Source organism: Podarcis muralis, chromosome 16 (assembly GCF_964188315.1).
Source record: "Podarcis muralis chromosome 16, rPodMur119.hap1.1, whole genome shotgun sequence".
Taxonomy (NCBI): Eukaryota; Metazoa; Chordata; class Lepidosauria; order Squamata; family Lacertidae; genus Podarcis; species Podarcis muralis.
Window position 1 is genome coordinate 42,060,494 of NC_135670.1, and position 24,042 is coordinate 42,084,535.

Consider the following 24,042-nt stretch of genomic DNA (forward strand, 5'->3'; position numbering starts at 1 on the left):
TCGCATGGATCACAGTGGCTAGGTCAGGGCGAGAGAGATAAGGAGCCAACTGCCTAGCCTGGCGGAGATGAAAAAATGCCGCCTTTGTTATAGCTGTAATCTGCGCCTCCATAGAGAGGGGGTATCGAAGATTACACCCAAGCTCTTAACGGACGATGTTGGCACTAATTGCACCCCCGCAAGAGATGGGAGTTGCCTCCTCAATCCCAAATCGATCCGTCCCAGCCAGAGGACCTCTGTCTTCGAAGGATTTAACTTCAACCGGCTCCCACGAAACCATTCAGCCACAGCTTCCAGACATCTGGTCAGTGTATCTGGGGCCGAGTCAGGATGGCCGTCCATCAACAGATAGAGTTGGGTGTCATCGGCATACTGATGGCAACCCAGCCCAAAACTCCGGACAAGCTGGGCGAGGGGGCGCATAAAGATGTTAAAAAGCATCGGGGAGAGAATCGCACCCTGAGGCACTCCACACACCAGGGAGTGGCGCGATGACAATTCCCCCCCAAGCGCCACCCTCTGTCCCCGACCAGAGAGAAACGAGCACAGCCATTGAAGGACTGTGCCCTGGATCCCCACGTCGGCAAGGCGGTGGTCCAGGAGTTCGTGATCGACCATGTCGAAGGCTGCTGACAGGTCTAGAAGAATCAGCAGCCCCGACCCGCCTCGATCCAGCTGCCTGCGGAGATCATCTGTTAGGGCGACCAGAGCCGTCTCGGTCCCATGGCCAGCGCGGAAGCCGGACTGGAATGGATCGAGAGCCGATGTTTCATCCAGAAACCTACCAAGCTGTTCAGCAACCGCTCTCTCAATCACCTTACCCAGGAATGGAAGATTCGAAACCGGGCGGTAATTGGATAGATCTAAAGGATCTAATGATGTTTTCTTTAAGAGCGGACGCACCACTGCCTCCTTCAGTTCCCCTGGGAATATCCCGGTGCCAAGGGACAAATTGATGATATCACCCAGGGGGGCCCGCACCTCGTCTGGACATGCTCTAATCAGCCAAGACGGGCAAGGGTCCAGAGGGCAGGTGGTGGGCTTTCCAGCTTGGAGGAGTCTGTCCACATCGGCTGGGGATATCCGGTCAAAGTGGTCCAATACTGGACCCGAGGACAGTCGAGGGGCCTCCAGTTCCTTTATTGTATCCAAATTGGCAGGGAGGTCATGGCGGAGCAACAGGACCTTCTCCGCAAAAAAGCTCGCAAATGCCTCACAGCTGTGTGTCGAATTGTTATTTAAATTTGGCTGTCCTTCAAGGGACGTTAAAGACCTAATTATACTAAATAATTGCGCCGGGCGAGAGCTAGCGGAGGCAATGGAGGCTGAGAAGTAGGACTTCTTAGCGGCCTTCACTGCCATCTCGTAGGTTTTCATAAAAACCCTATAAGATGTTCTTGAGGCTCCGTCACGGGCACCCCGCCATATTCGCTCTAGCCGTCTGAGGTCCCGCTTCATTTTCCGAAGCTCCTCGGTAAACCAGGGAGCCCGGTTTCTGCGGGGTCGCAGAGGGCGCCTAGGTGCGATCTCATCGATGGCTGCTAGGAGCTGGATATTCCAGCCCTCAACAAGCTCAGTCAATGAGTCGCCAGGGGGAGCAAGGTCCCGCAAGGCCTGACGGAATCTATCAGGGTCCATCAGCCTCTGCGGGCGAGCCCAAATTGGCTCACCAATATGCAAATTTTGTGCAGAGGGGAGCATTGGGCTGTGCCTCAGGCACAGACACGCCCCCCAGCACTTGCCAAGGCCTCTTCCACCACCCCACCCAGCTTTTCTTAAAATGAAGGGTTTCTTTTTTCTTGCTTGGTTGGGGGTGGCTTTGTTTTGGGGGCTGTTGCCTGCTTTCATTTTATCTGTCTTCTCTTCTATTTGAGGGGGAAATGTAGGTATTTTCCTAGATTTCTAGATGTGCCCCTCAACCCCAAAAAAGACTGGAGACTCCACAGAATAGCTGGTCCTTCCTTCCTTCAATCAATGTTGTTAATTAATTTCCTGCTTCCTCTCACAAGACCACAAGGCAGCCAGCCACCAATCAAGTACAATTAAAATTCAAAAACAATTTTTAAAAACAGAGGCAGCAGCCTCAGGTGGCAGAGTATGAGGGGGTAGCACCATCATGGGCATCACACCCATCCTCCACTGCTGGCAGAGAAGCTGTGGCAGCAGCTTCTGGTGAGCTCTCATGAGAGCCCCAAGGAATCTTGTGGAATCTTGCAAGATCTTGCAAGAAGCCACGGTCACTTCTCCTCACTTCTCTGGGAAACCCAGTCAGATGGGCAGGTATAAATAATAAATTATTTATCTTTATCTTTATCATCATCATCATCTAGAGCCACCATGGGTGCCAGAGAAGCAAGGAGAAGTGGCTTCTTGTTTTGCCTCAGGCTGCACAATGGGACACCACGGCCCCTGGACAACACACAACCAGGTTTAAGCCAAAGAAGAGCCACAATGTCCACACAGCATGAAGGATGCTTTGTCAGGATTTGATTAATGCTTGTAATATATGAAAAACTATGGAAAATTTGATTCTTATTCTTTGAACAAAATACAGAAAATAAGATAAGCAGATAAAAAAAAAAGATTGATAATGGTAACCATGGAAGGAGGGAGGGAAGTCAAAGGAATCAGGGAATCCTAAATGAGGAGGTGAATGGTGTGTCTGAATTTAAATTTGTTATGTAAAGCATATGTTTACATTATTTGTTGCATAGATACAAAGTTAACAAAAAGAAAATAAATTGATATATTTTGACAATTAATCTTCTTAAAGTACATTTAACTTCCTGTCATCTCCATACTTCATTTTATATTTACAGATTGTTGCATAAACCAATCTGATTATTTTATAATAAAGTATTATTTCTCCTGTGTCCTTATTTCTTACTTAATATAATTACAGAGGTTATTCAAAGGCAGTGACCAATTTCATACTACCACAATTGTTCTTAAGGTATATTTTGAAAATCTCTCATTTTGCAATAAATACTTGCTTTGACTTGTCTTTAATTTTTTCGGTTAATTTGGCTAACTCTGCATATTCAACCAATTTTATCACTTTTACAGTTAGTCGCTATTAAAAGTCTCACAGCGACAATGGCGTATAAAAATATTTCTCTTACATTCTTAGGAATGTCTGGTCCTGTAATTCCGAGTAAAAAGGCTTCTGTTGTGTGTGTTTTTTGTTGTTGTTTTTTTGTAAATAAAATCCTGAGCATTTTTTAAAGTTTTATGTAAATGTCATCCCAGAAGATCTTAAATTTTTTATATAACCACAACATATGGAACATTGTACTGGTTCCTTCTTTATATCTCCATCAAGTACTAGATACATTTTTATACATTTTTGAAAGCTTCCAAAGAGTCAGGTACCAATGATATTACATTTTTTGAAAGTTTTCCCTCAGCGTATAACACGCCGTAAATTTCCAATTTACTTTCCATAGATTTTCCCACTCTATCAGATCTATATTGTACCCAAAATCCTGGGCCCATTTAATCATGGCCACTTTCACCTCCTCCTCCTTGACTTCCCTTGACTGGGAAGTCAAGGAGGAGTCAGTATCCTTTAGAAAGAGCTTTTGTTTTGGAATTGACCAAATCTGTTTCCAATCTGATTGCCTCTGTCGCAAGCCCCTTTTTTAATCTGTTTTGAATGTTTCAAATAGTTGAAAGTATTGGAACCAATCTGCTATTTTCTCTCTTATCTCTTCAAAGCTTTTCAGCTTTAATTCATTTTTTTCTTCCTTTAATAGTATTTTATATGTTGGCTAATTTCCTCCCGCGTTTTTCCTTTTTACCGCAGATGCCTCAACTGGTGAGATCCACCAAGGTGCCTTTGGCTCTAAGAGATCTTTATATTTCTCCCAGACCATATACAGTGATTCAAGACAATGTGATTCAAGACGTTCTTGTGAATTTTAACTTTCCCATACCACAGGTATGCATGCCATCCGTACCTGTTTTCATACCCTTCTAAGAGGTTGGGATCTTAAAGCATGCACCATTCCTTTATCCAGGTGAAACAGGCTTCCTCATAATATAATTTTAAATCTGGCAGGGGAAAGCCTCCTCTTTCCTTTGTATCAATTAAAAATTGATGTTTAATTCTATGTCTTTTTCCCTGCCATAAAAATTTGGAAATGTATTTTTGCCAGATTTTGAGGTAGCCTGTTCCACCCAGTATCGGAATTGTTTGGAATAAAAAGTAGTCTGGGAACCACGGTCATTTTGATGATGGAAATGTTTCCTAAAAATTAGAGGTTTAGCCTACTTCAGATCTCGAGGTTCCCTTTGATCTCTTTCCAAACTTTCACATAATTATACTGAAACAAGTTGATGTTCCCCCCACAATAATATTTATTAATTTTCAATAGACATAACAAAACAGAGAATATACAACAACACAACAACATAACAACAACAACACAATATAGAAGTAAAAAATAAGAAAAAAGAATAACAGACTTAAACATACCTAAACAGAAAAAAGAAACTTCATTAATTAATTAAAATCCATTTTCATAAACATTTTAGTTGACTTCCTCTACTCTCCTCCATCTGAATTTCCTCTTAATTTGAATGTAGCAGTTTCCAATATCATTATTTCATAAAACAATATTACAGTTGTATTCCAATTTCTTTACCTTTCTTATAGTACATTTTCTTATTTATACATTTAGGTCTAATTTTGTCCTAGGCCTGATTGGTTCTTTGAAGTGGTTACATATCTTTAATGTTAAGAGTATTTATTGAAATAGTCTTTAAATTTCTTCCAATATTCTTGGTAATCCTCTTCTTTCTGGTCGCGGATTTTCCCCGTGAGATCCGCCAGCTCCATAAATTCCATCATCTTCATCTGCCATTCTTCTACCGTTGGTAATTCTTGTGTTCTCCATTTACTGGCTAGTAAAATCCTAGCAGCTGTTGTGGCATACAAAAATACTTTCATGTCTTTTTTGGGCAGTTCAGTACCAACTATCCCAAGGAGAAAGGCCTCTGGTTTCTTAATAAATGTATATTTCATCATTTTTTAAAAAAATCATTATAATTTTTTTCCCCAGAAGTCCTTTACCTTGGGACAAGTCCACCACATATGATAGAAGGTACCTTCTTTTTCTTTACATTTCCAACATACACTGTCACAATTATGGTACATCTTTGCCAATTCGATGTTTTTTGGAGTGATTCAGATGCCAAGGTATTTTGCTTTATGACAGATCTTGAGGCCAGATGTATTTTCCAATTCTTCCTTTTCCTGTACTGTTACATTTTTGACCAACAGTTTCATCTTTTGTTGTTGTTTAGTCGTGTCCGACTCTAGAGGGGTTCAATTTAAAGCCTGCCACTTCTCCAAATAAATTTGTTATGTAAAACTTTTTATATATATAAATGCATATATATGATGCATAAGGGCACTGCAGACAGAGAAGCTGAGCAGCAGCTGAGATGGTAGCATTCCTCTGAGAGAAAAAGACAAAGATTGTCAGCATTCCCCAACCTGGAACCCTTCAGATGCTCTGGACTACAACTCCCATCAGCCCCAGTCAGATAAGGTGGAGGCTGCTGGGAGTTGCATTCCAAAACATCTGAGGGAATCAGATCGGGGAACTCATTCCTGCCATTTGGGCACCCATGGAAACAGCCTGCAACAGTCCCCTTGCAACAGGACAAATCAGCACTGCTGGTGGCCTTCCCCTCTTTTCTGACAGATGGGTTCTGGCTGGGGAACGTTTGGGCAAAACATGGCTTCTGCTTTCCCCACTTAGCCCCCTTGGACTCTCTCTTCCTCAGTCACTGTAATGCTCCGCTGGTCTTATCACAGAATGCATCTGACACAATAAATTAATTCCGTGCTCTAAATACAAATATAGTCACTGCTGCTGTTTTCAGACCTCAGTGTTTGCCTCTGCCATCTCCAACCTTGTGTCTCGCTAATGAACAAGGGCTTGAGAGAGTGGCTGCAAACATCACTCTCTTCTGCAGCGTTTCAAGCAATGGCCAAATTGGCAGCTCTTTCCTTCTGCTAGCATAAACAGCCAATGAATCACAAGTGGTGGAGGTCAGAGGAAGGCAGTGGCACTGGCAGCAGCAGCAATCTCTTGCCTGCCTGCCTCCAGCGGCCCTCAGGAGCCATGAGCACAGAGCAGAGGCCACAGAAAGCACTGCAGAACACCCTTGGTGCCCCAGGGGGAGCAGCTGGCACAGGGGCTGCCTTTCTCAGCTTCAATGGGCCAGCAAGTTCAAAGCAAGAACCTGGAAATTAAACTGAGTTACTCCACAAATCTGCAGTTCTGATTTTTGAAAATGTCAGTTTGCTTTTGATATCTGTTTCAGTAAGGCACCCTTAAAAAAAAACACCAATATCTTGTTATTAAATATAAGCATCTTAAATTTAGTTCCTTCTCCCCCTCCACACACCACAGCCAGACTCAAAGAAGTTAACACTAACAAATTAGCAAAGGTATAAATTCCACTTCTTGCAAGCAAATTCCAATTCTCCAAAATCCACTTTCATGGGTCGCGTCTTGCCCTTAAGGTGACTTTTAACACATCTTGAATTATGCATTCTGCACACACAGTTATCAGCCATTAACTGTACTGTGCTTGGTATTTGAAGCTGCAACCCAGAATCTGTCCTCACACACAAGACGTTTGAGGCTGCACAGGAAGGAGGCAGAGCCCAGCTACAAGGCCAAGTGAGGCAGGGAGCATTCAGGACAAGGGGTCCTGAAAAGCCAACTAAAAACGTAAGAACATATGAAGACTCCTGCTGGAGGCGTACACTCACAAGTGTACACATCCTTCATATATAATGGCTACTCCTCCTCCCTTCCTGTTTGGTCTATTCCTTTTAAACAGGTTATACCCCTCAATTCCTACATTCCAGTCATGGGTCTCATCCGGTTTCAATAATGTCTACCAGAGTCATATTTGCCATCCTGCATTAAAAGCTCCATTCGTCTTGCTTGTTTCCCATACTTTGTGCATTTGTGTAGAGACAATGGAAACCATGAGTTGTTCCCTCCAGCTGCTTCTTTCTTGTAGTTTATTGCCCTTTAGCAGGTTTCGGTTTCAGTTAGGGTTAGGGCTAGTTTCCTGTACATCAGAGAAACTATTACCGTATTTTTCCCTCTATAACACGCAGATTTTTTCTCCTAAAAAGGAAGGGGAAATGTCTGTGCGTGTTATAGAGCGAATGTGTGGTCCCTGGAGCCGACTGGCGCGAGTGGAGGCAAAAAAAATCAGGCAAAAATCAAATTGCGCGTCTCGGAGAAGGGAAACCTGAAAAGAGGAAGCGGCTGCTTTCCTGCATTCTGCCTCAGGGTCTTACTGCCCACCCTCATCTGTTTCCTTGCTGTGTTTGCTCAAACGGAACAAAGAGCAGGGAAAGCCCCTCCCCTCCAGGCAAGCAGAGGGGAAAGCAGAGGAAAACATGCAGGAGGGGGAGAGAGAGAGAGAGAGAGGGAGCTGGCTGGCTGGCTTGGGTGGGTGGGTGGGTGGGTGAGTGGGGGAAAACTTTTGCCTTCCTTTCCTCCCTCCCGTTATACCCCTCTCCTGCATTCTTAGCCAGCTGCTTCTCTGCACACCCCTCTCGTGCTCCTTGTCCCTTCTGTGTTTTTCCTTCCCTCCCCACTTAAAACGTGGTTACAAAGCATGGATCCACATGGATCCTCAGGATCTTTGCATTGGGTCACCCCAAATTCACCATCAGATCACATAGCATGTCCATGGCTACAGCCTGCCCCCCAAAAATCACGCATCCACTGTTGCCTGGGGCTGCAGTGGTGCAAAAACGTGGTTACAAAGCATGGATCCACATGGATCCTCAGGATCTTCGCATTGGGTCACCCCAAATTCACTATCAGATCACATAGCATGTCCATGGCTACAGCCTGCCCCCCAAAATCACATACCCACTGTTGCCTGGGGCTGCAATGGTGCAAAAACGTGGTTAAAAAGCATGGGTCCACATGGATCCTCAGGATCTTTGCATTGGGTCAGCCCAAATTCACCATCAGATCACATAGCATGTCCATGGCTACAGCCTGCCCCCCAAAAATCACGCACACACTGTTGCCTGGGGCTGCAACGGTGTAAAAACGTGGTTACAAAGCATGGATCCACAGGGATTCTCAGGATTTTTGCATTGGGTCACCCCAAATTCACCATCAGATCACATGTCTGTGGCCACAGCATGAAGCACAAAAATGATACATCCACTGTTTCATTCAGAATGTTTTTTCCCTTGTTTTCCTCCTCTAAAAACGATGTGCGTGTTATGGTCAGGTGCGTGCTATAGAGCGAAAAATACGGTATCCCTAGCACTGTGAGTTCTTCTGTCATCTGTAATGTTGTCTCCCTCACCCTGAAGTTCTAGTTTAAAGCTCTCCTGATCAGATTCACAAGACTCCTAGCAAACACATTTGTGCCAACTGCTGTGAGGTGCAGCCCATCTCTTGCCAGAAGTCCTTCCTCAAGACCATGATCCAAGAAGCCAAACCCTTCCTCATTACACCACCAGCGCAGCCAGTGGTTTATCTCCAGTATTTTCCTCTGTCTTCTTGGGCCACCACCGCTCCTCCACCTGCAGCTGCTGGGTGACCTTGGGCTAGTCACACTTCTCTGAAGTCTCTCAGCCTCACTCACCTCACAGAGTGTTTGTTGTGGGGGAGGAAGGGAAAGGAGATTGTTAGTTGCTTTGAGAGTCCTTAGGGTAGTGATAAAGCAGGATATCAAATCCAAACTCCTCCTCCTCCTCCTCCTTCTTTTTCTTCTTCTTCTTCAACAGGAAGGAGTGATGAAAATACCACCTGTGCCCGAAGTCTCTTCATGATGGCCTGGGAATCGGATTCAGATGCTGAACTGGAGGAATCCCAGCCTGCACAGGAGTCGCCACCTCCAGGGCCGGCTGAGCTGGGGCAGGGGCTTGAACCTGAAGGGCCCTCACCTGTGCCGGATCCTCAGGAGCAGACAACAGCTGAATCTGCTCTGGCTCCGGAGGTGATCGAGGACCCACTGCCTGCAGGTGCTCCTCTCTCAGCCCTGTCAGGGGAAGGTGAAGTTGCCTCCGGGTCCAGTAACCCTCCAGCCTCTCCTGAGCTGCAGAGGCTCAGGGCAGAGAGGTGGAGGGAACTAAGTTCTCGCAGGAGGAGTGCTCGCCTCCAGGCCAGGAAAGGCGAGTCACCTGTGGACTGGGGCCACCCTATGCCTCAAGAGGAGATAAAGGCCAGCCCATCCAGTCCCAGGTTGCGGGAGCAACATCGTTGGTTACCTGTTCCTGCCGGCACCCTGTCCTGCTTTCTGCCAGAGTTCCTGACCACGCCCGACTCCCTGCTTTGGACCCCGCTTCAGCCTCGGACCGGACATGGACCATGCCGCACGGGAACCCCCCCGGGACCAGCACACTTCAGCTCCCTGCCCAGAGTCTCATGTTCCCTTGCTATATGTTGAAGGCTGTGTGTGTCAGTATTATTTTACCCACATGAATCAGAAGGAAGGGTTAGTGGTCAGTGGGCTTTATAAGATTTGGCGACTTCTCTGTCACATTGTGAATCTTTGCAGCTAGAAGACAGCCCAAATCCTGGGACATTCTGTTACCTCCACACACGACTTTCTTTTCTCTGTCCTGACTCTTCCAGCATTCAGCTTCAGTGGATGTCAAGTTCATCAAGAGAAGCTGTATCTGAAAGGAGCCAGAGTCAACTGTAGGCTGATCAGGCATGTGGTAGCCTCTGCTTCCCTGGAAGAGCTGGTTGGCTGCTTAATGGGCACTCATTATTTTCAAGATTTTGGCTTCTGGGAGGATGGGAATAGAGAGAGGGAACTCATCCTCTAAGTGAGAGGATGGTGGCAGGACTGTGTCTTCCCTCTGAAGGGGATCCAAATGAAATACTGATGGTTCTCCTCCCGAGGAGTAGCCTGAACCTTGCCCTCATGGTTCCCATTCAGGGCTGGATTTGGGTTTGATGAGGCCCTCAGCTCCTGAAGGTAAAGGGGCCCTTTCTATGTCCAGCTGTCCTTTGTCAACAACAAATAGTTACTTTTTTTTGTGTTGACTATGGTAATTCATAGGAGCCTACACAGCACAAAACACAGTTGCTGTATGTAGGTTTTATTTTATTTGTTTTTTATCTTATATTTTGGAAATGTACATCCAGGTTTTTTTCCTTTAGTTTTTTTTTGGGGGGGGGCAAGAGAGTGGGGCCCTAAGCTACAGCTTGTTTAGCTTATACATAAATCTGGCACTGCTCCCATCCCAGGAAGCGGAAAGGAAGTGTTCAGGAAGTTCCCGGGGGGGGGGGGGAGTTGTGTGCCATCCTGTCCTATTGTGAAACAGACATGCAGCTCCTCTTCCAAATAAACCCCAAACAGATGTGGTCCAAGAAATCTTAGAGTAGGCTTGTTAGAGGTTTCAAGCTTAGAAAGGTTTTAATTTTTTTTTTAAGTTGGAGAAGAACGATGAGAGAAATTGGGTTCAGATGGTGAGGCTTAGACTAGTGGATGATAACCTCATCAGCACATATGTCAGAAGGTGAGGATATTTGGAGTATTTTATGAGGGCCTGGCTCAACCTAATAATAATAATAATAATAATTTTATTATTTGTACCCCGCCCATCTGACTGAATTGCCCCAGCCACTCTGGGTGGCTTGCCATGATAAGGGTATGTAACATAGAGTTAGGATATCCTCTTATATGCTTACCTGGAAGTAAGCCTCAATGAACTCACTAGGATTTACTTCTGAGCAGGACAGTCATAGCATTGCACTGCCCAAAACACAAATCCTTGCACAGAGAAAGCTAACCTCTTAGGGGCAAAGTGACCAGGTCCACATTTGCCCTGACATGCTCTTTCCCTTGGGCAGAAGATATAGAAGTATGCTTAGTCACACCAACAGGGTAAAGAACAGCTTCTATCCGTGGGCTGTTAGGCTACTGAATGAAAATATAACAACAGGGCAACTGACTTTTGGGTTTGGTGGATGTGCGTCAGTAAACGAGGGGAATTAAGACTAAGAGAGCTCAGTGGGGGGTGCTCGTGTAATCTCACTGTATACAAGTTGTACAAGTGACAATGAAGTATTTTAATTTCAATTTTCTATAGGCAAGGATTGTGATTTCATTTTATTTTAGGAAAGGAAGGGCATTCAGTTATGTGAGTTCCCTTCTACACCCTGAAATTGCACAATCAGCTGGTTTGCCATCAGCTTGTGAGCATGAGATCGATTCTAGACACTTTGGAGCTCTTTGGCATTTAAAAGGCTTTGTGATTCTGCACTGTTTAGATTGTGTGGTGACAATTGCCTGTGTGCTACTGCCTTGGCTTACACATTTATTTTATTCTGTAAGGGTGAAAGGAAGGCATTGGAGGCTGTGCTCCTCCAAGTGACCCCCTTGCCGCCCTGCATATGGCTCCAGGAAAGGAGATGGCAGGGTAGAGACAAGCCACCTGTTCCACTGCTGGCGTTCTACATTGTTTCCCCCAGGGCCTAACGGTGACATCCTTCCAAGTCACTGACAGATTGCCGTTCCCTTACCTGTTCACAGAGTGTGGCAATCAGCCCTTCCAGGTCCCGCTTCTCACAGAGAATTGCCTGCTTCTCTTCGCCCTCCTGCTCACACTGCATCTCCAGCTGACGCAGCTGTAAAAGAGACCAAGGAACAGAGCGATGTCTGAATGGACTGAGCGGAACTGAGAGGGGAGCCAGCGAGTAGCAGCAGCCTGCAGCCATTGCTAATGCCATCCTTTCTTCACCAGAACAACTTTCCTTATGTCCAGAAACCTGAAATTGCACTGGTGGTATTTTTGTTTTTAATTGCTCTTTGTTTTATGTTTCAAAGGCAGCTCCTGACTGGGAAAAACTGACCCAAGATAGAAAAACAAATACAGCTTGACCCTTTTTGATTGATTGGATTGGAAGCATCATTTATAAGAATTGAAACTATCCTCTTATGGTTTCTGGGTTAATTTGGGATTCTTTGCATGTTGTTGATGTTGTTGTTATTGTCATCATTATCTTTGATTATCATCTTCTAAACCAACGCCTCAATGTGATTTGCATATAAGATAATTAAAAACATTTTAAAACACAAAACATCAGATGCATTTAAAATAAGACTAAAGTCCCAACAAAGTGGGCACTTGCAGAGACGACCATCAAAGGTGTCATTAAAACCGACACCTTCAAGATCAGGGCCACAATCTGAGGCCCATCATTTTATCTCTTAATTCCAGCCCATAACATGCATGCCGATGCTGTCCCCACTCATCCATATCATGATTTATTTGTAGTTCTTTAAAATAATGTCTCTTTTCTGTGAAAAGATCAATAGCAGCCCAAGGAAATGGAAATCCATGAAGATTCATGCATACCAAGCAGCAGACCTTAACATTACACGTTAGATTCAGATTTCTAATATATCACTATAATTTTGAAAACAAGCTTTGCCTAATATTTTTAGTGCCTCTGAAGCATCATAGGCAGAAATAATTATATAGTTAATTAAAAAGAAATTAATTTGAATCCAGTCTTGCTTTTACTCAGTGGGACCAGAAAGCATATATAATCAGCCACAATTCTCTCTAATTTATAGAAGCAGAACTAATCCCACCTATATATCAATGAGATCTGCCTTCCAATGACAGCGGTCAAGCTCCAGTGTCCATTGTGCTCCGCATTCTGTATCCGACAAGACAGAACGGTCCGTGGGACAAATCAGCTGAACACAAGACCATCTGAAGAGACTGCTGGGTCAGGCCAACAGCTCATCCAGCACAGCACCCAGCAAACAAGACCTGAACACAAGAGCCCTCTTCCCTCCAGTGGCAACTGGGATTCAGAAGCATTACTGGCGTCAGCTCTGGAGGCAGAGTTTTGCCAGTATGCCTGGTAGTCACTGATGGCCTTCTCCTCCATGAATTTGTCTAATCCTCTTTTAAAGCCATCCCACTTCTTCCTGAGGGAGTTAAATAGTTTAATATGTGCTGCATGAAGAAGTCCTTTCTTTTGTCTGTCCTGAATCTTTTAACATTCAGCTTCATTGGGTGTCCATGAGATTTGAGTATTATGAGACAGGGAGAATAACTTCTCGCTGTCCAGTACTTTCTCCATGCCACACATAGGTACTTAGCCATTATTCACTGCAGCTGCTTCCTACGTGCAATGAACAGGACGGCCTTCAAGGGCAGGAGTGGAGAGCTCTGTCTGCTGGAATGCCCAGAGCTACAGAAATCTGCCAGACTAAGGACACACAAGGACAAAGGTGGCTGCCTCCCCATGCCATACCCTTTTCTGGCAGGACTGCCGAACATCCTCCAGCTCTTCCTCCTTGTCCTCCAGCTCCTTCTGGTGAAGCTGTTTCATCCTCTCAATTTCCAGTTCGAGTCTCAGGTGAAGCTGAAAGGAAGCACCAGGACAATATGAAGATGAAGGTGATGAATTATGAGGTCCTGGGGGGCAGGGTTACAACAACCTGAGCACTCAAGATGGTCTGCAGGGAAGGAAGGGGGGTCTTTCAGATATTTGGGACCTGAGCCGTTCAGGGTTTTGAACACTAACACAAGCACCTTCAGTTGGGGAGGGTGACTTGTTGAGGGTTTCTGTTGAGAGCCACATTCACTTATGGAAAATTTGTTGGGAGCCACTGATCTGTAGTGGGTGGAGCCAAACATCACTGAAGGCACCCTCCCCCCTCTCTTTCTGCTAATCCCTCATCATATTTTCTCTTCCTTGTAGTCCATGGCTGGGGGGGGTGTAGGTTGCTTGCCCCCCTGCATCACCTTTCTGTGCTCCTTAAAATAACCCTGTAATTGAGGTCAGTCCTGTTGACTCTAGATGGGGGGCAGGAGACTGAGGGCTGTGGAGAAGAGAGTTTTGCATGGTCCTCTTCTTCCCAAGCTCTTGTGCCTAGCTCAGTACTTCCTAGCTGGTGCTCTTGGAACAGAGGGAGGGCAAGGTTGCACCCAAAGTGCTGATGAAAGCCAAATCACTTCCTCCTCAGGAGGCCACCATACCTGTTCCAGCTGTTCAATGGTGCTTGCTTGGGAGCTCAGCTCCTTCTGCTGCTCAGAGGCTCTTGACTCCAGGTCCCAAAGTTTCTTCTGGAGGGCAGCCAGCGAGTTGGCATCCAGGTCCTTGGGGGCGCTGAGCTCCTGCACCTGGCTGCTCAACAGCACAAGCCGCTGGTTGAGGCTGGCATTGTCCAATTCTTTTTGCTGGGGGCGGCAGGGGGGATCATGAAGGTGGGGGGACATAGAAGACAAGGGGGAAAATTGACACATCCACAGTTTAGTCAACTGTATCATTTATTTATTTGCCATCTATATACATGTGCCATCAGGCAACAACATTCTCTGGGCAACTTACAATATCAATAAAACATTAAAATGCAGCATCCATAAGGCAGGAGAGTTAAACGATTTCAGATACTGTACCTTGAAAAAGGTCTTGGAAAACAATACAGGTACCATTTCTTGGTGCTGATAGGATTTAAAATCAGAAGCTAGGCAAGATGTGCTTTCTTTTTAAAGTGCATCTCAAAAATAAACATTTCAAAATAAAATTTTTGAGATCCTGAATTCTGAAGCCATTTTTGAATTTTTTTCTTCAAAGGTTTTTATGTAGCTGTTTTTTGAATTGTCCTTATTGATAATATTAATGTTTCGTTGTTTTGCAAACCACCTGGAGGTTTTTCTTACAACCAGGTAGTATATAAATTTCATGAAATTAAATCAATTAATAAAAACTTGGGAAGGTTGGCTTTCGAATTCAGACTTTGAGATTCTGAAAGATTTGTGCAGCTGTCTGACCTGTGTATGTGCCCCAGCAGTTGCATATCTGGATGCATTTTGCCGTGGCTCATTTCACAGAACCATAGGATTGTAGAGTTGGAGGGGACCTCAAGGGTCATCTAGTCCCACCACAGAACCCTTGTGCCCTTTGCTCCTCTTCCTTCTGCCCTGCCCTGCCTTACCTCTAAGCTCCGCTGCAACTTCCCCAGCTCAAACTGAAGGCTGGTGCTCTCTTGTAACACTTTCTCCCGAAGGCTCTTCTCGAAGGCGGATTCTCCCAAGGCCTGAGCCAGCTGCAGGTCAAATCTGACAGAGGCAAAAGGTCTCATGAGTTGGCCCTCCATCACTCCCAGCAGGAAGTCCCACAGCAGGGCAAAGATGCAGGCCGGGAGCTGCCGGGTCTTGGCCAGAGCTGTAGATGGCCACACATGAATCTTGACCTGGAGAGGACGATCGTGGCCTCAAAGTCCTTAAGGACAGTTGCTGGAGCCAGGACCCGCTTGCAAGCCCAGCTTTATTGCAATTTTGTTTCATATATTTTAAAATGAATATGAAATATATTAGGTGGGTTTAGGAACACAAACACACATATACACACATACCACCTGAGTATTATTATTATTATTAGCAGCAGCAGCAGCAGCAGCATTTATATCCCACCTTTTCTCCAAGGAGTTCAAAGTGGTGTACATAGTCCTCCTCGCCCCCATTTTATCCTCACAGCAACCCGGTGAGGTAGGTTAGGCTGAGAGAGGCAGATACAGGCCCAAGGTCACCCAGTGAGCTTCACGGCCGAGAGGGGATTTGAACCTGGGTCTCCCAGGTCCTTGTCTAACACTCTTAACCACTAGACCGCATTGGCTCTCCTAGACCAGGCCATAAACCTTTCCACAGCACCTTATGTAGCCTAACCAACTGCAGGATTTGGGTGGCAACTACAGCAGGCTGAAGCAGAAGCTTTGCTGGGGACTTAGAAGATTTGGGGCACTGACCCATAGACCGACCTTTGAATAAAACGTGTATATGCTGCTAGCTTAATAGGTATAGATGTAGATTTAGAGTGTGAATGTCGTAGGAGGAAACAACTAATTTCCAGTCCAAATTCGCCCAAATATAATCACTTCAGATCACCGCCCCCCAAAAGCTTCTCTTCAATCTGTTTTCCCCAATGAATTTCCTAGCAGATCCTGTTCCAAATCAATTTGATTAGTTTTTCATTGCCCACCCCCAAATTACCTCTAGATAAGGTCATCTTAAATGCATTTATTTCTCCAAAACCGTACAACAATCCAAATTCATTACCTACCCAGTAACATATTGGGTGCTCAGGAAGAGATCTGAGGACCCTGCTGCCTGGCCCCAGCACCCTAACTCCCCAGTCCAACACCCACATCTTACTTCTTCTGCTTCTTCTCCAGCTCATGGTTCCGGCTTTGCTGGCTTTCCATCAACACTCGTGTATCTCCCAAATCACACGTCAGCTGCTTACACTTTCTTTTCAGCCGCTGCGCTGTCCGCCTGGCACCTTCATACGCCTTCTGGGCCTCACCTAGCTGCAAGGCAGGGAGTGTGGTGGGTTGAGAAGTGAAAACAAGAGAGACCCGCACAGGAGTGTCACATGCTCACCCAATGGATGTGGGCCCCGTAAAACCCCATTGCCACTTGCCCAGTTGCCAAGCAGATGCCTGCAGAAAAAAACCACAAGCAGCTGGTATTGCCCTCTCCCACTGCTTGCCAACAGCAGCTGGAATTCAGTGGTAGCTGCCTCAGACCATGGAGGGTCCATTGGGACAAAACTAGAACTGCGCTAGATCAGGCTAAAAGGCCATTCTGCTTCCCACAGTGGCTGGCCAGGTGGCTGGGAAAACCATAAGCAGGGAACTTAGCCAGTGGCTTTACTCTTCCCTTTTTCCCCAACACCTGGTATAATAACAATAATATTTTTTTAATTTATATCCCACCTATCTTGCTGGGTTTCACAGCCACTCTGGGCTTACAACATAGATAAAAACACAACAAAGCATCAAACATTAAAAAACAAAATATCCTATACGAGCAACAAACAAACCAATAAACCAATAGAAACCAACAACAACAACTATAAACAATTTACAATTATACCCAAATTAAAATAACCACCAACTCCAACTAAACATTTAACCAACATCAACCTGATAAAAACAGAGGAATCAAAATTAGAACCATTTAAAATATTTTAAAACATTTTAGCCAGTTGCCCCATTCCAAGAGTTGTTCCAGCAATGTCCTTCCGGCCTCCCAGGAGCCTCTTTTAGGAAGGATCCCTGAGTAATACTCAGGGATAAACTGCTCCTGAACAGGAGGGTTCTGTCTAGTTATTACAGTATTACAGTCCATCATATAGTTATTACAGTCCATAATTGATTGTTTCATGCGGGTGGAGGTTTCCTGACTATTTATTGAACCATGGCTGTTTTAACATCATGTTGGTAAGCTGCCTAGTGTTTTCTTTGGAACAGAAAGTGCAGGTTGTAGATCTAGGTTGAAAACACAAGTTTAAAAAACCCTCCATGCATTTCTCAAAACCCTTTTTACAAAAGTGTAAGATGCTTTCCTGAGCATGGCAACCCAAATAAAAAATTGCGTCTGTACATTTGAGGTGCTGGGAAGGTCTCAGAGCTCACATCAAAAGCATCTGCTTGGCATGCAGAAGATTCCAGGTTTAAACCCCAAAGGCATCTTCAGATAAAAAAGGATCAGGTAATAGGAAAAGTTGTTTGGGGCTTTTTAATTTAGAGGGGAAAGACCAGTAAAAGGAGGGCATTATAGAGGTGTATATTGCAGTTGGCTGTAGTACCTGGAGAGAAACAGACAGACAGGTTGTGTATCCACAGCAGTGACCAGAGGAGGAATGACCGCTGGGAGAAGAAACGTCCTGGTGCATCTGCAGCAGTACAACTGGACACCTTCATCTGCCCCGGCTGCAACAAAGCATGCCTCTCCAGCATTGGTCTCTACAGCCCCAGCAGGCTCTGTATCTTTCCAACGGTTTGACGTCACCCCCAAAGAAGCACCCCTCCACTGTCTCCCATGACAGACAGGTGCAAACCATAGAGAAAGTATACAGAAATAAGTCTTTCTCCCTCTCTCATCATAATACTAGAGCCCAATGTGATAATCCAATGAAGCTGTGGATTTGCTCCCACAAGATGTGGTGATGGTCACTGACCTGGACGGCTTTAAAATAGAATTAACCAAGTTTATGGATGGGAAGACTGTGGACAGCTACTAGTCCTGAGAGCTATAATCTTTCCTGCCCAAGTACCAGCTGCTGGGGTTCAAACAGGTGGCTGGACGAGATGAGCCTTTGATCTAACTTAGAAGGGCTCTTTTCTGTCCTTATGCAACCTCTTTTGTGTCTGGGACCCTGGAGAGTTGCTGCCAGTTACAGTGGATGATGCCAGGCTAGATGGGCAAATAGTCTGGGCTGGTTATCAAGCAGCCTCTATCTCCTTCGAGTAGGAAGCCACATTTCCTGGTGCTTCACTTGTGGGCCAGAATGAAACAAGTGTTCCTTAGGGAGGACAGGTCTTCCCTTTTCACTAGAACTCATGTCCTCCAACCTCTACAAAGAAGGTGACAGAGAGAGCAATTGCTATTAAGGAGTCCCTTTAAATAAGCTGAATGTTGAATTAATGAAGCCAGTAATTCCAGACAAGTGCCTGAATGCAAATGGGTTGTTTGCCTTCACCACAGCCCTCCAGAATGACGGAAGCTTCATTACTTTTTAATGTGCCATGAATTTATGTAGTTATTCTTGCCCATTCCTTCAGCCTGGGGATCATCAGCAGTTCTTCAAGGCGGCTTTGGGCTGGAAAGCAAACCGCAAGTCCACCCAGGTTTATTTTTAGAAGGCAGGCATCTGCCCTACACGGAGTCAGAGCATCAGTCCATTTAGCTCTGCTTCTGTGCTGTCTGCTCCCTGGGCTCTCAGGCTGGGGTCTTTTCCCAGACCTCCCTGGAGATGCTGCCACGGATGGAACCGCAGGAACCAGGGACTCTTTGCATGCAAAGCAGGTGCTCTAAACTCTGAGCTACAGTCCTTCCCTAAAAGCAAAGATCCCAGTGCTCATGGTTCCAAATAAAAGGCTGATTTGAAAAGGGATCTCAGAAGCTGCCTTCTCCTGAGTCCAGCAATTGGCCCATTTGCCTCCACTTTGTCTGCAACGACTGGCAGAAGCAGCTCTCCAGGGTTTCCTGCAGGGGACAGTCCCAGTCCTTCCTGGAGATGGAGACAGGGATGGAACCTGTTACTTTCTGCATGCAAAGCCAGTGCTCTTCCATGGAGCTACAGCCTTCTTCATCACAGATGCCCTGAGGTGATCTCATGGCAATGCTTGCATTATTTGAGAGGGGCTTTAATGAAATCTGCAAGCCCCAGCCCTAAACATGTTTCTCTTTTCACACACACACTTAAAAGTCCTCTAAAACGGTACCTAAAGGAGCCAGCAATGCTTATATTTTGTGTAATATTAAGAACATAAGGAGAGCCTGCTGGATCAGGTCAAGGGCCAATCCAGTCCACCTTCCTGTCTCACAGTGCCTCACTGGATGCCCCAAAAGGAAACCCTCAAGTAGGATTTGAGCAGAAAAGCAACTCTCCCCTCCTCTCTTTTCCAGCAACTGGTATCCAGAAGCATCACTGTTTCTGACCATGGAGGCAGAGCAGAGCCATCTTGACATCCTGACAAGCAGCCACTGGCAGCCTTTTCCTCCATGAACTCGTCCAAGACTCTTTTAAAGTCATTCAAGTTGGTGGCCATCCCATCCTCCTGGGGGAGGGAGTGCCCATGTTTAACTCTGTGCTGCGTGAAGAGGGACTTCCTTTTATTGCTGTTTTAATCATTAATCATTTAATCTTGTTGGTGCATTTATTATAGCTGCCTAGCCATTTGCATAGGGAGGCCCTCTTGTGAGGAGCTACCCCAAAGTGGGACAGAAAAAAATATGATAATAATAAATGTATTACTGCTTTCCTCAGTGTGCTTTTATTGATGCTCCTCTCTCTTTGATTGCTCTGCCTCTGCTTTTATTATCCCCTTCTTCCACTCCTTTCCTGCTGCTGTTTTAAAAGGGGTTAATAGTCTTGTTTTATTGCTGCTTATTGATCTTTGTATTCACTGGTATTTTGATGCCTTTTTGTCATTAACTGCTTCGCAAACATTTAAAGTTGAACGGCAGGGCAGAACATCATCTAATTAATTAAGACCAATTAAAATTAAATTGATTCTGCTGCATCAAGCACTTCTGAATGAGCCAGTCGTATCCAATCTTGAAGCCCACCAGGTCCCTCCAAATGTTTTGGACGACAGATGGAACAGTTGGAGGAGGAGAGGGCAGAGGCTGGAAAATGAATTGTGAGTGGAGGGGCATCCTTCTTCCATCATTGGGACCCCCTAGGGAACTCACCAAACCTGCTGCACCTGGAATTGGGTGTGGAGAGGGCAGCTGGCTGCTGAGTGGGACACGCCTGTGGGCAGCAGCCTGATGAGGCTCCCTCCACCTTGGGCCTGCCCATAAAAAGCATACATGGAGGGAGAGACTAGGGCGATGGCAGGAGCTTCTAGGAACCTTCCCCTCTGTGGGAGCTTTCCGAGGAACAGCTGTGAGTTAGTTTAGGCCCTGGGTGCAGGTACCAGGGTGGGTAAGTTGAGTCCTGGGTGAGGCCGAGAGGGGTGGGTATGCCAGGAGCAGGAGGAACTGATATTGGCTTACATGTATTTAGAATTTTTGCTTTACTGTAACATTTTTATAAGTAACTGTATTTTTGTAAAACCTGTTGTGGTTCAAGCTGTCTGTTGTTGCTTTGGTTTTTTGTATACCACTTAGAGAAATGGTCTTAAATATAAAAACTAAAATATAAAATATGCTCTCATTAAGTGCTAGCTGGGGCTGGTGAGAGTTGCAGTCCAAAACATCTAGACAGACAAGGTTAGGGAAGGTTGATCTATACCAATTGTTTGCACTGGGAGTTGAATCATTTCTCTGGGCTTCTATAAACTGTGGTATACAGAATAGTCCAGGCCAGTGGGCACCATTAACTACTGTGTCAAAGGCATAAAGCCAACAGGGACTAAGACCCAGAAGGAGTAGCAAGCCAGCAGGGAGAGAATAGCCCTTTTCTCACTGTGGGAAGTCCACAGACAGGAGCTGAGCACAAGAGCAGTCCTCTCCCTTCCTGTGGTTGCCAGCAACTGGTATTCAGAAGCATTGCTGCCTCTGACTTTGAAGGCAGAGCATAGCCATTGTGGGTAATAGCTATCAAAAGCCATGAATTTGTCCAATTCCCCTTTAAAGCCATCCAAGCTGATGGTCATCACTGCCTCCTGTGGGAGTGAGTTCCCTAGTCTAACTATGCACTGCCTGACATCCAAGGGCAGCTTCAGGAAGACTCTCATGACAGGCTCAGTGATCTGCACATGGGAGCCCACTGGGGGGAAATGTAAACACACGGCCCCACCCCAGCCAATGCTCCTTGGCCTGCCTTTTGTTCCAGCTCCTTTTTGGATGTCTGCTCCACCTCCAGCCTTTCCTCCAGCTGTGTGATTCTTTTCCGGAGAAATCCAATCTCAGTCTGTGCACAGTCCAGGCGCATCTGCCATTCATCTCCTGTTAATGCCAAAAGAGACACATTTACATTGCACATCCAAACTGCTCAAATAAAGTCCACGCAGATGCTGCTGCACCCAAGCAGGCACAACAAAATGGCTTGTGGTCACAGGATTTTCAGGGGACCTAGTGAAGTGCTGTGTTATTAGAGAAGTGTCAACCAGGGTCCTGAGCTGTAAAGGGCAGCTGTTTACAGGAAACTGTTTAGAGAAAAAGTGAGAAGAGGTAACATGATACGAAAAGTGTTGGATGTAATTCATTGGTGCAGTCAAATGCAATGTTCTTTGTTTCCCTAGAGTGGGCACGGGCAGGGGGACATCCAGTCTGGGTAACTTCCTGTCCCACTCGTCTGGAGCTTTCTCCTCCTGCATGTGACCTGGGAGATGGACGTGGCTCTGACTGACTCCATAAAAGAGCCGAGTCACGGAGCCATTTTCTCAGTCTGTTTTGTCTTTCTATTGTCTTGCTGCTCTTTTGCTGCCATGCTGCTGTCCTGCAGCCATTTTGTAATTTAATTACATTTTGTAATGTAATTTTGCTGTCTGCTGACTCTCAGCCAACAGTGCATGAGTTCAGTCTCCATATGAGATGATCTCACACTTTGTTTGTGTAAATACCAAGTAAAACCTGCCTTTCAGGGATCAAATCATGAACTGAAATGTGAGTAAACTTTTTGTTACTTTACTCAGACTCTTGTGTCTTTATTCTTTTAAGAGGGATCAAAGGGGACACAAGGAAATAATCTTAACTAGGAGATTCAAAGGAATCCCCAAACTAGCTTTTAGCTATATTGAGGGGAATCTGCTCTGCTACAGCACTTACTAGTGTGAGTAATAGTTATTCAAAAGGATAATAGTTATTCAATATGTCCTTTCCTACTATCCTTAACATTGCCACAAAAAGTGGATAGAGGGGAAAAATTTCTCCACCTCTTAGAGCACCAGAATGTGTGGATGTCTAATGAAGCTGAATGCTGGAAAATTCAGGACAGATAAAAGAAATAATTTTTTTGGGACATCTTGGTTAACCCAGTAAAGGTATTGTCCTTATACACTTTCTAACATTTTTATTTAATGGTTCTGATAAAATGGAGCACTCTGCTTGAAGGCAGGGTACCCAGCCTGGTCCCCTGAAGATGATGCTGAACTACAACTCCCATCAACACTGACCACTGGGCATGCTAGCTAAGGGGCTGATGGGAGTTGGGATCCAACAATATCTGGCTTAAAGGGGCATCCTGTTTTCCTTTCAAAATAGCCCCATTGATTTGAAATGGCCTTGAACAGAGATGCTGAAAGGTAACAGAATCATAGAATGGTAGAATTGGAAGGTATCCCCAAGGGTCATCTAGTCCAAGTCCCTGCAATGCAAAAATCACAGCTAAAGAATCCCTAACAGATGGTCTTCCACACTCTGTTTAAAACCCTCCATGGAAGGAGAATCCACCACCATTCAAGGGAGTCCATTCCACTCCATGGTGTCATGGACTGGGGGGGGGGGCGGTGCAGAGAAGTGGTGGGAGGCACCAACTGGGGAAACCCCAGGGGAAGAAGGCTCAGAGCCAGGGGGTTGGTGGTGGGACAATGAGTGGTTGGAAGAAGAAGAGGGAGCAGACTGGGAGGAGGAGGTGTCAGAGGCAGAAGACGTAACAGGGTTTAGTGAGCAGGAAGTGGCTGTGGTAGAGAGCAGTTCAGACTCTGAGGCTGAAGTGGAGGCTGGAGAGGAGGGTGGCTAAGAAGCAGAGCTGAGTCAGGCAGATGAAGAATCCAGGGAGTCTCCCCCTCCTGCTACAACCCAACCCCTTGGTCTCCTAGAACATGCAGAGAAGTGAAAAGAGCAGAGCAGAGATTGGTTGTGCACAGAGGCAGTTGGCGACTGCTTGGGAAAGACCCTGGAGAGCAGGAGCCTCAGAGAGCAGTAGGAAGAGTGCTGCCTCACTGAGGCAATACCTACTGGAAAGAGTGCTGGGATCACTAGGCCTGCACAGTTTTGGTTTCTTTGAATAAAGAGTTTTCACTGAAACCATGTTTTTTATTGCTGACCTACGCTTGACTCCAGCTCTTGACACATGGCTCTTACTGTCAGATAGTTCTTCCTACAGTTGAGTTGGACTCTCCTTTCTTGCAATTTGAATTCATCTTTCCCTCTGAAGCAGCAGCAGCAACAGAAAACAAGCTTCTTCCACCTTCCAGGCGACAGCCCTCCAGGGATTCAGTCTCCTCTTTTCCAGGCTACCCATACACTCCCTCAACTGTTCCTCATAAGGTTTGCTTTCTAAACCCTTCATCATCTTGGCCACCTTCCTCTGCACAAATTTCAGCTTGTCAATATCCGTCTTAAATGATAGCAATGATGCTGACACATCAGAATCCGCTGCACTAAACTTGTGAGATAGTTTGATGGAGTTCCTTGATCTACATGGTTGCAGGGCTTAAGCACATGTGGTGGGAACACAACTGAAAGCTAATGGCTTAAAATGGTATGACTTCAGAAGCTGGTGCAAATTGCTGAATGGTACCACCTGTATCACAGAAGTAGTGTTTGGATTGAAATATCGCAGGCCAGCTCTGTCATTAGGCAGAGTGAGCAAGTGCTTCAGG

General features: G+C 45.6%; 1 protein-coding gene across 14 annotated transcripts in view; it reads right to left on the bottom strand.

Moving 5' to 3' along the window:
- Positions 1-24,042, bottom strand: part of MYO18B (myosin XVIIIB) — a 362,275-nt gene that overhangs the window by 95,776 nt on the left and 242,457 nt on the right. For all 14 annotated transcript variants that reach the window (XR_013390943.1, XR_013390944.1, XM_077920002.1 and 11 more), the window contains 6 exons: positions 21,318-21,442; positions 16,193-16,347; positions 14,977-15,100; positions 14,018-14,218; positions 13,290-13,400; positions 11,541-11,645 (listed from right to left, as the gene is read on the bottom strand). Coding sequence is in view for 12 of the 14 variants with exons in the window: in XM_077920002.1 (XP_077776128.1) it covers positions 11,541-11,645; positions 13,290-13,400; positions 14,018-14,218; positions 14,977-15,100; positions 16,193-16,347; positions 21,318-21,442 (821 nt within the window). In the remaining 2 variants the exon portion in view is untranslated. The remainder of the gene's footprint in view (positions 1-11,540; positions 11,646-13,289; positions 13,401-14,017; positions 14,219-14,976; positions 15,101-16,192; positions 16,348-21,317; positions 21,443-24,042) is intronic.